The 13,213-nt window shown below is 47.2% G+C and overlaps 1 protein-coding gene across 4 annotated transcripts in view; it reads right to left on the bottom strand.

Moving 5' to 3' along the window:
* Positions 1-13,213, bottom strand: part of SPTAN1 (spectrin alpha, non-erythrocytic 1) — a 62,168-nt gene that overhangs the window by 22,929 nt on the left and 26,026 nt on the right. For 2 of the 4 annotated variants that reach the window (XM_055323944.1, XM_055323935.1), the window contains exons 17-31: positions 12,865-13,108; positions 12,551-12,673; positions 11,764-11,981; positions 10,828-10,920; positions 10,149-10,283; positions 8,906-9,054; positions 7,791-7,850; positions 6,492-6,690; positions 5,218-5,322; positions 4,782-4,805; positions 4,011-4,046; positions 2,296-2,343; positions 1,241-1,332; positions 811-955; positions 525-706 (exon numbers count right to left, since the gene is read on the bottom strand). In XM_055323944.1, the coding sequence (XP_055179919.1) occupies positions 525-706; positions 811-955; positions 1,241-1,332; positions 2,296-2,343; positions 4,011-4,046; positions 4,782-4,805; positions 5,218-5,322; positions 6,492-6,690; positions 7,791-7,850; positions 8,906-9,054; positions 10,149-10,283; positions 10,828-10,920; positions 11,764-11,981; positions 12,551-12,673; positions 12,865-13,108 (1,853 nt within the window). The remainder of the gene's footprint in view (positions 1-524; positions 707-810; positions 956-1,240; positions 1,333-2,295; positions 2,344-4,010; positions 4,047-4,781; positions 4,806-5,217; positions 5,323-6,491; positions 6,691-7,790; positions 7,851-8,905; positions 9,055-10,148; positions 10,284-10,827; positions 10,921-11,763; positions 11,982-12,550; positions 12,674-12,864; positions 13,109-13,213) is intronic. The other 2 variants (XM_055323966.1, XM_055323955.1) reach the window with 2 other exon arrangements.

Consider the following 13,213-nt stretch of genomic DNA (forward strand, 5'->3'; position numbering starts at 1 on the left):
CTACTGAACACAATCTTAAGACAATTGGAAGAAACTCAATGGGGGCTGGATATAATACTGTTGCATTGGTCTTGGATGTGAGGGTGGAGGACAGAAATGCCTGGCACAAGGAGGCACAGGCCCAAGTATTTAGGTAGAGGACCAACTATCTGCAACAGACAGGTGGGTTAGCAACAAAGAAGTGTATCCTTGGAGGTAAAGCCAACTGGTGACTGTGGGTGAAGGTTGTCACTATATTCATTGTTTCATCCTTTCTATTTTTCTACAGCAGTGAAATGTCTCTAACTACAGTAAGTTTGTGAAAGAGACTAAAATATAGCTCTAGTGAGTGAGAGATATGCCTAAGGAAGAAACTGAATGCCATCTGGCAGGAAACGGGGGAGATGATGGACACATGCACGCCCATCCATGGACAGGGAAGAGCAGATTTATTTTTGACTAGCTGACATTTGGTAGCTGGGGATTTCACAGTGGCCATCGGTAATGGATGTGAACGATCATGCAAAGGCTTCTGGGTTTCATACCGGAAATCACTAAGGAAGCGTTGCAGGTCGTGGGAATCACCCAGCTTGGCCTTGCGCTGGTCTGCGCGCTTCCCCAGGCTGCTCCACGCCTGGTCCAACTCCGTGCACTTTTCCTGCAGGTCCTCGGCCGACTCCGGGTGGGACTGGATCAGGCGCTCGGCTGTTTCCCCCAGGGAGTTGACCTACAGGAGCAAGGCGGCAAGACAGCGAGTAAGGGAGCTGTGCTCTGCCAAGTGAAGATTCTCTGCCCCAGGGCCAAAACGCCAATGGCACTATCACCTCTCACCTTATCACCAAGAGCCGCGAGGTCCCTCTCAAAGCCCTCGTGCTTGCGCTGCAGAGCTTGTACACTGGCCAGATCGTGGCCATAGTTGTCTGTGTTTAGGGCCTGATTCTTCTCCTCAATCCACTCTTTGGTTTCATCGGCATCTCTGAAGGGAGACACATAGGCGGTTAGCGACTGCTGAGCACAGCTACCCTGAACATAGGGTAAGCACAACAAATATATTTAGCTGGCACTTGTACGTTTGTCAGTGGCTACTACTAGAAGATCCAACAAGTAAAAGAACACACATTCACTCACTCTTTACTGAGCAATCTAAGTCTACCCCATGACAGATATGGTCCCGGCTGCCAGAGCACAAATATCAACCAGATCTGAGCAAATTTAGGGACCGCCAAGGTCACCCCCTCTCCAGCCCCGTGCTCCTCCTTACCTGTGGAATCTCTGTACTTCATGGGCGCTGCCCAAGAGCTGGCTCCGCTCCTCAGCCAGCTGCTGCAGGGACCGCCAACGCTCGTTCAGCTCCTGCAGGAGGACAGCAGTCAGCTGAGCCGCATCCCTCTTCCACCACACCCATGCCAGACTCCCAACAAGGGGCAAAGGACCAAAGGGCTGGTGCTCAGCTTGCAAGGAAAGGCTGGAGAGCACAATTTCCTGTCTCCAGCCTGTCCAGCTGAACAAATTAGTACAAATTAGAAACTACAGCAGAGGTCCAGAAGATAAGAACCTCGCCAAAGTTAGCCACATCTGATGGTGTGAACGCTCCATGAATAGCTACCTGGAATCAACTCGGATGCTGCAGACACATGCAACCGACCTATCCTCACTCTCAACTCCTAGCTTGGTGCCCTCCACAGGGCAACTGCTTCGTAAATAACTACTATGTGGAGGCGTCTGACTTTGGCTCAGGTCCAGATCTCAGGGTCCTGGGACTGGCCAGGGTCGGACTCTCTGCTCAGTAGGGAGTCTGACTTTCCTTCTTCCTCTCTCTCTCTCCCATGCTGGGTCTCTCAAATAAATGGATAAAAATCTTAAACCAAACCAAAACAAAATAACTACCAGGTGGAAAAATCCCAGAGTCTACTACCCCAGAGCCCTGAGTCCAGCTGCACCCAAGACCATGGTAGGCCAAGCAGGGCCTGGTGCTCAAGGAGACAAAATGCCATGGGGACCAGAAAGGAGCCAAACCTCTCCTGTAAGGAGGCAAGAGAGGCATTCCCTGTCTTCTGGACCCTACACTTCGTGCAGCTCCCGATCCCACTAGAACTAAAGGAAAGGCTAACTTTACTGCTAAGACTTGCTGAGTTCCTGACCAGGAAAGCCAACCTCACCACCCTCCTACAAGAGTAGAGCTGACATTTTCCCCAGGATACCATTGGCCCCAGGAGAGTGACAAGTGCAACAGCTCATGTGACTACTCAGGACAAGAGCTCGGCTATAGAGTCAGGAGAAGGAAAACCGTGAGGGAAACTGGCCACAGTTTCTTACCTTGATGGAATTAAAGGTGGCCACGGTATGAACCATCAGACGAGCAGACTATGTAGGGGAGGGAAGCAGAAGAGCAACACTAATCAAGTGTCTGCCAATTAAAAGACAATTCTGAGAAGCAAGTGCCATTCATTTGGTCCCAATTGTCAACCAAAATTATCTTAGAGGGACACTGTCAAAATTCTGAGCAGAGCCACGAATAAAGGATCAACCACCAGGGGAAAGGCAAGAAACACCCAAGTGTACAATTTAATTAAGTTCACTCGGTGAAGAGTCAAGAGAGTAGTGACAACCACAATTAAAACAGGAGGCTGTGGGGAGCACCCGGCTGGTTTCATTGGTGAAGCACATGACTCTTGATCTCAGGGTTATACGTTCGAGCCCCACGTTGGGTGTAGAGATTGCTTAAAAATAAAATCTTAAACCCCACCACCCCAAACCCAGCTGGCTGGACACTAAATATTAGTGTCTTCTTCCTATTCATACTATAGAACAGTCCAGAAAATACTCAATTTAACAAATGCTGGCAGCTGAGACTGTTTGAATAAAAATACCAGGAACTTATCTCTTTTTTAGCTACCAGCCTGCTCTTCTCTTTAACAGTGTCCCCCTTGTACTAAGGGCAACAGCCTCACCAGATGAGGGGGAAAATAAACCGACACAAAGACCAGTGAATTAGCTTTCTTCTCATCAATGTGCAAATCAGACATCTCTTGGGATTGCAGAGCCTGCTCAGTTTTATCCAAAAGAAACCCCACATTGCAATACCTGTAAATCTTCAAATATGTTAGAAAAAAGCAGGGGTCCTGCTGAGATGCAGGGAAATCAGGCTCATCAGATGCTCCTGTGACACGCCCAAGTGACATTTTCAACTGGTATGGGTGCGTACAGGGTTCAAAAACCAAACCCAATCTATATACTTATTAATTTCGTGACACTGGCATTTATGAAGCCATTTGAAATACACTTCTAAAAAGACATTTGTTACCAGAAAAACTCCACCAGGAGGTTAGAGAGGTAAGGATGTTGCCCACTCAAGCCACCAATGATCATAAGTTGCCATTTAAGACCAATTAAGATTGAGAAGAAGGGAGAAAGCTGAATCAAGGGGAAAAGGCATGCTCCCCCCAATGAGAAGCCTCTTTAATGAGCAGAATAATGAGGGCCAAGGAGGGGTGAGGCCAGAAGCAAAAGACTCTAGTCAAGCACCCTCCCTGTGTCTGTTTGGAATAGTGTCTGCTGTAGTAGGTACATCTCTTTTCGTTCCTCTTTCTATATCTCTCTGCATGATCTGGTATCTTTGAGGAAACATTTCTTAGGCCACTGGGGAAGTGTCTAGGCAGAGGTCATTTTCTTCCTGTTCTATCCTCTGGGACTGCAATTCCATGGGTGGACCACACCTAACTACACAGGGCCACCTGTGCAAGGTTTATTCTGGCAGTGACGTGGGTATCAAATGCCATCTAATCAAACTCATTCTCAGCATTTGCATGTGAACACCTTACTTCTCTATATTAAGGATCATATTTTAACATGTGACAGAGTCAAAGAATGTAATGCCAGGGTCAAAGAAAGAAACCAGCCCAAACAACTCCAGAAATGACCAAAGACTCCCAACAAGCCTCAACAGTCAGAACAGACACATCAGAAAAACACATGAAATATTTCTATTCCTGAAAACCTTTGGAAACAGTAATTGGCAAAGGAGTTCCTACCTTCCAAGGGGATGCAGTCTTGGAATCCGCTTCATCCTATTCAAAGGAAGAGGCAGAGATTAGGGAGCTGTGCAGTTCAAAACAACACAGCCCCCGCCCCACCCTCTCCTGTCCGAGGCTGCGTCCCCAGAGCCATCCATCAGAGTGGCATCCCCTCTGGAATCCATATCTGCTGGCTCAGAGCACACCACAAGGCCACCTGAGGGAAATGAAGCCAACGATCAGGACAGGAAAACTCTAGTTTATGGAGTGGACAAAAAATGAAGAGAATGAAGAAATTTGGTAAGAAAATCACCAATTTTTGTCTCTGTTCTACTCATAGGATTCTTGGAAAAGGATAATAAAACAAACAGCTGTGGAGGGCAGCTCCAGTGGCGCAGTGGTTTAGCGCCGCCTGCAGCCCAGGGCGTGATCCTGGAGACCCTTGATCGAGTCCCACGTCAAGCTCTCTGTATGATGCCTGCTTCTCCCTCTGTCTGTGTCTCTGCCTCTCTCTCTCTGAATAAATAAATAAAATTAAAAAAAAAAAAAACAGCTGTGGAAAAAGTTCTAGAAAACTGAAGAGATGACACCTTTTTTTTTAAAAAAATCTTTTGGAGAATGGAAAATAGAAACCAATTTCTGCTAATTCTTTTCCACAGATTTTTTTTTTTTTTTTTTTAATAACAAAAGGCATCTCAAGGTTTGGGAAGATAAATCCCTAATAGGCTCGTGACTTATATTTTTCCCAACACCTACTTCTCCTCACATTCAAGTTCCGCACAGACTTACCCTGGGCATCATGCCATACACCTCCTACGAGGAGAGAGGGAACAAGTTTCATTATTAGAGGAAACACACACCACTCAGTGACACTCATTAGTGTCAAACCCAGAGACAGAATTACAAAAAGAGAGACCACGGGCCAGGAGAACTTTTCAAGAGTCTAACAGACCAAGTGTTTATATGAAAAACCTTTTATTTATTTAAGAAATGGGTGAGTTTACTATTAAGGGCCATATAAACAGTAACTAACTTTCACAATATTAAATGGACATATGGAGAAGACAGGAGCTTCTTTTGGAGATGGAAGGGACTTGACCACACCCAGCCCCCACCCCCAACCCCATGCTACAGGACATGGCATATTGGGCTAGCAAGAACACAGGAAGGAACCAAGTTCCTTTCTGCCAGTCACATAGCTTCAGTGTAAAATCCAGATACTTGCCTGCTGCTGTACTGCCTGCACCTCCTCAGCCATCAGACCTTCAGACTCCAGGTCTTCAGCCACCTTGTTAATGTCTTTCAGCCGTGACTCATTGGCCTTCAGATCCTTTAAAGCAAAGCCCATAATAACTAAGACTCCAAGAATAATTCAAAGAAGGTGGGCAACATATGGTTTGAACCAATAAATCCTGTACAACAGGTATCCTATGAACTAGTTTATCTATTCCTCAGCAGTCACCTAAATCAAGAACTCCTGACTGTCACTATCAAGGAAGTAAAAAAATAACAGGGCATTGGAGTCAGTGTGTCCCAAACTTGCTTAATTAACGACAGTTCATAAACCATTACTCTGTTGGCATGAAAATTTGCTTTCATCTTTCTTTGGAGAAATGTTTTTAAAATTCTGAAATTCTAATGCCAGCCCCTGTGGAAGAAATAGCCCATCACCCATATTAACTGTTATAAACCTCTTAAAAGTAGAAATGATAAACAAGATGTGGTTTATGCATGCAATGGAATTCTATTCGGCCATATAAACGTCATGGAGTCCTGAAAACCACCAGGGTAAGAATGAACTGGGAAGAATGTTATGTTCCATGAAAGCAGTCAGTGGTAAAAAGTTACATTAATATAGGATTCCGTTTATATGAAATGTCCAGAATACATCAGTCCGGGACAAAAGCAGATCTCATGCTGCAAAGGGCCTGGAGAAGGACTAGCAGGTATGCAGCTTCCTTGTGACATCGGAAATATATCAGAACCAGACAGAGATGCGCAGCACCATGCTGTGCTGAATGCTTCCAAACCACACACATTTTAAAACGGTTAACTGTGGGTGCCTGGGTGGCTTAGTCAGTTAAGCGTCTGCCTTCAGCTCAGGTCATGATTGGGATTGAGCCCCACATCAGGCTCCCTGCTCAGCGGGGAGCCTGCTTCTCCTCTCCTTCTGCCTGCCGCTCCCCACTTGTGCTCTCTATCAAATAAATCTTTAAAAAAAATTAAAATGGCGGTGTATGCCAACTTTACCCCAATTAAAAAAATACCTTTACCTATTTCTGTATTTTAAGTTCAAAAAAGTTCTTCCAACAAGTAGATAAAACGGCATCTATTTCCTTGGAGCCAAACTGATCAAAGTTCCAATTCAAGTCATTGAGAAATGGCCACCCAGCGGATGGAACACAATCTGTATCATATTTGTTCTAGTAAAGCACAGTCACAAGTCCAGAGAACCAAGTCTTTGGATGATTTTCCAGCTCAAACCAAGACCTCCCGTACCTTCTGGAAGTCATCGAACTTCTTCTGCAGCACTTCGACCTGCTCCAGGTCAGCGCCCACCTCCTCGCTGGTCAGAGCTGCCTCCTTCTCGTTGATCCACTGCTGCAGCTCGTTCGCCTCACGGAACAACATGAACCGCTTACAGCTCTTCTCCAACATGCCCTTGCGCTTCTCGCCCAGCTCCAGCAGAGAGTGATACCTGAAGTCATTGAAGAGGGTGACAAGAGGGGGCAGGCAGGCAGTTAGCTTCCTACAGGTGCTAACCTAAGGGCAAACCACTGGTGTCTCTGAGATGTGGATCCCATGAATGTGTAATGACGGTGCCCAGGTGACAAAGTGTCAGAACACAGATGAAGATGAAGCTCCTACAGGCCAGCACTACAGCCCCGAGGATAAGTACACGCTTACTGTTCACCACTAGGTGGCTCAGACAGCCAGGCACACTCATCCCCGGGCCAGTTTTGCTCTGAGAACATCACAACCACAAATGACTGGAACCAAGCGTCTAGCATGGGGGTTCATGCGAGCACAGCTGAGAGACGAAATGAGTGTGCTGGGTACAAGGCATACAGAATTCCTCCTCCGCTCTCATAACTCTCTGAGCCGACCTGGGCGGTGGGGGAAGGCATACCCAACTATACAATAGCCTCGTCCAGGACATTAGCCTCCCTGAACGGTAGGTAAGTGATTTATTTCTCAGAGAGTTTTGGCAACTTCAGAAGGAAAATCAGGTCGAGTAAGAGTATCTGCACCACTTCATTAGTTGGAAGGTTTCTCAAGAATAATCAAAGAATTTTCGTGCTCTCAGGAACTAAAACGCAGAATGCTGAACTACTTACTATCTTTGGAGATGTGAACATGACAAACTCAGTAAAACTAAGTTAAAGGTTAAAGAAAATCCATCACCATCAAATCTAAGCTTCTCAGAATGAAATAAAGACAGCAACAAGGTATCAAGACTCAAAGCATTTGAAAGGGAGGAATTTCGTCTCCTTCCTACCAAGGAACGCCAGGGACCTGGCCATCAGTTGGGGACTAAGAGTGGCTGGCCCACCACCAAAGCCAACAGGAGGGGAACCAACAACATTCTGAACACACAGCTGTGCATGGAAGAGATAAGTGGCCATTGACTGACACAGCAACACCGACACCTCTTCCCTGGTGAGGAAAGCCAGCTGCACAGCAGCACAGTCCCCGCCCCCTCCCCCACCTTGTCTTTCAGGATGAATAAGTGCTCTCAAGAGAAGTGGCAGAGGGAGAACCGACATGGGCACTTGGCAAGGCTGCCCGCCTACTCACAGTTCCTCCACCTGTTTCATACGCAGAGACACACTGCCGGCCTCCTTAGTTATGCGCGTCCTGCACGGGGGGGCACAGCAAAAAGCATGCACAAATTAGTGGGATTAATCCATAGGAAAGAAGAGTGCAGCTCCGAGGCCACCAGGAGGCTGGATGCTTCAAGTGGGGGCAACTGAGGAGTCCTTGAAAAGCTCTCAGAAGCAGGCCGGGCCATGAAGGAAATCAGTAAAGAAACAGCCAGGAAAGTAAGTTAGAGTAGTTAGTTCACTTTTGTTTTCCTGAAAAGTCTGCCAGGCTTAAGGCAGGCAATTTTCCTTGTACAGGTGACTCTGGTAACTTTGCAGAGCAAGGCCAGGGAAGGAAAGGCCTGCCCTGAGAGCTAGTATGCCCTTCCAGCCACATACTGGGCCACCTGCTTTGCTCCCCCATTTACGAGCCAGGCACAAAGCACTCTCCTGTCTCAGCAGTAACACAAAAGATTTGTAAGTGGACAAATAACTGATCTTTTCAGGGATCTCCAGGGTCAGAAAAGTTCCATTACATTAAGGTCTAGTGAGAACATATCTTTTGAGTGTTTTTTCAAGTGTCTAAAACTTTTGAGCTCATTAGCAGAGCAAGACATCCTACAGGAGGGACATAGGTCAATACAGGAGCTTAGCTAGGTAGGGGACAGAGGACAAAGCCATTTCATAAAAAATAACCTCCATCTCAGAGCAGAAAGCAGGAGAGAGCCACTCTCCCAATAGTCCTCTAAAAAGGGCAGAGCTGTAGGGGTGTGGAACCTCTAAAAGTCAATCCCAGAGCATCTCCCCAACTGAAGGACAATGGTTCAGAGAGTGATGTCTAGAAAATGCTGAAGAAAAGAAACTCACTTTAGTAGAAGAAACAAAATAAGGAAAATAAAGGTATTAATCCAGAGTTTTAGGTCCAAATGAAACACCATGGGTTAAAAAGGACTTGGGGAAAGTGTCTGGAAGAGAGTGTTCTGAGTTCACACGGGCATCAGAACAGTCGCTCTGAAGCCTCTGGACACTGCCTAAAGCTTGGCCTACGTGGGATGTGAAGTAAGCCCCAAGAGACACCTGGACCTTTGTGGTCACCAGTATGGCCCTTACTGGTGGTCAATCTGCTCCTGCCGCACAGCTATGCTGCCCTGCTCCTCCAGAAGGTTCTCTCGGGAAGCAGACTGGGCAGGGTCCAGCTTCTTCACATACGCGGCTGGCACGAAACCCTGACGGTCGTTCACTTCCACCTTCCACCAGTCCTGAGAAGACAAAGGGACAACTGAAACACGAGTTCCCTAGAAAGAGAGAAACCAAGGAGGCCTGTGCGTGTGCACACATACATGAGAGCTTTGGCCCTGTTAGGAGAATCTCATGACAGCGTCAAGGTCACTTTGCTCAAGGACTGAAGTGTCAGTCCTCTGTCACCTGCCAAGTAGAGAGCGTGTCACAAGGATGCCATAACGACACCCAACATGAAGGGCATTCCCTCTCTTCAGCAGACACCCCAGAACTGCACTAATAGTGTGGCCATATGCCTCAGGTGGCTATGTAAATTTAAATAAGTTAGAATAAAATTAAATTTAAAAATTCAGTTAACCAGTCACATTTCTAGTGCTTAATAATTACTTGTGGTAACAGCTACTGCAGAGCCAGCACACACATAAAATGTCCACTATCACAGCAAGTTCCATGGGACAATGCCGTTGAGTAAACCAGAAATAAACTGGAAGGTGGTTTAGAGACAACGGAAAATACAAATCACAGGTTTATTCTCAAATGTTAATGATCAGGGTAAACTGTGGGGTATAGAGTATAGCAATAACTGTTTTTAAAAAGGCTGTGAACATCTCTCCAGCTTGAACAAGTATCTTTTGCAATCTCTCAGATAACGTGTGGAATACCATCCACCTCACCTCAAAGCCTGTCAAACCAGCATATATATGTCAAGGAAAGGTGGCTGATGAACCAGGAAGCATTTAACTTCCAGAGCCTACGGGATGACACCGCAGCTATCTTCAACTAGATTAAGAACCAACAGCTTTAAGTTCCAGAAAAGCAGACCCTGGCTCTAGAGAGAAAGAACTCCACCTACAGGTGTATAATCATGAAAAAAAGTGACCCTTTAGAGTATGTGCCACCACACCACCTTTGGGCGTTCGGGAAGACATACTGATTGCCTTCTCCATCACCCACAAAATGAACCTATATCAAGAGGGAGACTGCCTGGGCAACTCAAGTCTCCCCTCAAATTCTAACCCAGGCTCATTTCAGACACAATGGCCCACAGGCACACAACTGAACAAAACTGGTAGTGCTGACGGAAAGAGACACGTGACTGCTTCAGATGCCTTACCTTGTTGGTGCTGTTGAGTAAAGTGAGAATGTCCCCTTTCTTCATGGTAACCTCTCGAGGGCTCTTCTCCTGATAGTCGTAGAGAGCCAAGACCAGCTCCTTCCCAGTCTCGTCATCCATGGGGGCCACTTGTTGCTAAAAATCCCAAGGAAGGGCAAACACAGTTAAAGGATGTCCATGGTGTGTCCCCTGACACAGGACAGACTCCAATTTCAACAGCTGTACCAAATTTACCAAACACACGTTTATGAGAGTCCATCTCTGAAGCAACCAATAAAATTGATTCCCAAACTTTAGCTGTTCAGTCTTTTAAAAAAATCTCATTTTGAGTGGTTTATACATCTTGGTGTTACAAGACTTTTTCTTTTTTTAAAGATTTTATTTATTTATTTATGAGAGATACAGAGAAAGAGACAGAGGCAGAGACACAGGCAGAGGAAGAAGCAGGCTCCATCCAGGGAGCCTCATGTGGGACTCAATCCCAGGACTCCAGGATCACTCCCTGGACCAAAGGCAGGCGCTAAACCACTGAGCCACCCAGGGATCCCCATGGCGTCACAAGACTTTGTAATGAGGCCATCAGAATATTGCCAATGGCCGTCACACCTGCCAGAAGTGCCTGAGCCTGGCAGCTTCCCCCACCCCTGCTGTGGAACTGCTCAACTAAAGCCCAGCTCACCCGGCAGGACTGAGCCTGGTCCCGCAGGGCCTGGATGCTGCTGCCGTAGGCGCTGAGATCTGACATCAAAGCTTCATGTTTCTTCAGTAGAGCCTAAAACCAAAAATCACACACTCTGACAATGGCACAAGGAGCAAGGGCGCCCCAGCCACGACGCCTCACTGACCTGCCACCCTCCTAAGATGTGGTTTAGTTACACGCTGATTTTCTCAGCTCCCGTTCCACACACACACACACACACACACACACACACACACACACTCTCTCTCTCTCTCTCTCTCTCTCTCTCTAATACTTATTATAATATCTTTTCTCCCTGCTCTCTGTGCCTCTGCTGGAAACAGGAAAGGAGACAGCACAGTATCACACACACAGCGAATCCACCACCCATCAGAAATAAACATCACCAGCAAACAAAAGCGTGTGGTGGACACTGCCCTCCGTGTGGAAGCTTCCTCCACCCTGGCACATGCAGGGCTTCAGCATTAACTACTGCCACCGCTGCCCAGGCTTTTCAGTTCTCCCCTCCTCCATCTCTTGGAGAGTCCTAGAAGCTGCATGTCAACACTCAAGTACTCTACTTTCTGTGAAGACTGGTAAGCTAAGAGATCCAAGAGCTATGTGTTGACCTTTATTGAATAAAACAGAAGAGCTTCATTCAAAAACACTAATTACTAGGGGGGAAAAGAAAAGGTGATCACGTACACAGGCGCACATACGCATGTGGAGAGAACAGGTGGACAAGAATGGCAAAATGCTCACGGTGGAAGGCAGTGACAGCTAGTATCCTCTCTCCTTCTGGCATGACTGCATTTCCACAGCAGGAAGTAAACACCGGGTTCTACAATGCCTTCATCAAACCGACAGTGCAGAGGCTGCACCTCCCACACCCAGGGCTCCAGTGAGAGCCCTGGCAGACTCCCCACGCTCGCTCACCTCAGCGGAGTCCTCGTCCTTTCCGTAGTCAGTGCTGCCCACAATGGGCTCCTTCTCCCGCATCCAGGACTCTGCCTCGTTGGCATCAGCAAAGTACTGCTGGGCCTGCAAGGAGTCTTCCAGGTCCTGCCGCCGCTGGGAGGCCTTGGACTTGAGGGACTCCCACTTCTGGTTCAGTTCGCTGAGCTTAGCCTTCACATCCTCAGCGGCAAAATGGCCTGGAAGGCGGGTGAGGGAAGGGAGGACAATGTTTAAGGGGGCTGCCTGTCTCCAGACAAAAAGGTCTTCCGTGTGTCCACGGCACCTGTGCTACACCACCGTGGCAAGCCAGGCCCCTTCACGATCCTGTTTTAGGAGGAGCTTGTCCCAGCCTTTTAAGTGATTTGCTCAATTTTTGTCTCCTCAAGCCAAGATCTCTACCCAGACTCTACAAAGCAGGTAATTCCAACCAGTACCAGGGACTGAACCATCAAGACATAATAAAAGCTTAACAGTGCCATCCCCAGTCCTCAGTCACTGGGACATGCACCAGGCTGTTCCACACTGTCCTACTTGCTCTCACTTGGCCCTCACAACTATGTTAGAAGTAGGTGTTATTACCCACATCTCACAGGTAAGACACTCAGATCGAGAGAGCAGGGTTAGTCAAGGTTATAAAGTAAAAAAAAGAGAACAGGGAAAACACTCAACCCCACAGCCCAATCTGACTTAAGTCCACACACTTTACCAAAGAAAGGACACAGGAAGAGTGATAGCACAGAGCCACTGCCCGATGACAATCGCTCACCTTCCTCCACCATGGCATTCCCCTTCTGTGTAACCGCTTTGATGCGGGGTTCATGCCCAGCAATTTCTGCTTGTAGGGCTTGGTGTTTCTTCAGCAGATTTTGGACTCCAATCAAATCTTTGCCTGAAAGCAGAAACCACTCCCTGGTCATCCAAGCCATCAAGAGAGAAAGTCAACCCTGTCATTCTTAAGATTCTACTAGGGTTCAAGTTTAAGTTAAACTTGACCTTGCTTGTTCTGATATGCACCTCTTTTATGGTAAAGGGTAGAGCCCATTCTCAGATGTGATTCTTATCTGATGAAAATAGACTAACCTCTGTTGGTGGACGCAGCGATGGGCTCTTTCTCCCTAATCCATGTCTCCTCATCCTCAACATCACGGAAGAGCTGCTGCAAGCGTAGAGAATCAGCCAGCTTCTGCTTTCGGGCAATCATGGGTTCCTTGAGAGCCTCATAGCGTGCCACAAGGGCTTCCTGCTTCTTCTTGATGTTTTCAGCATCAAAGTGACCAGCATCCTGGAACTGGCGGGCCTGAATGGTGATGCCATCGATTCGATCCTGGGAACAGGAAAAGAGAGTCTTGAAAAGCATGGACCAGCCTTGGCAACAAGGTTCTGGACTGATCTTACTTCAAGGGTGGTTTGATCATATACAAAGAAAAAG

This window comes from Nyctereutes procyonoides, unplaced genomic scaffold (assembly GCF_905146905.1).
Source record: "Nyctereutes procyonoides isolate TBG_1078 unplaced genomic scaffold, NYPRO_anot_genome, whole genome shotgun sequence".
NCBI lineage: Eukaryota > Metazoa > Chordata > Mammalia > Carnivora > Canidae > Nyctereutes > Nyctereutes procyonoides.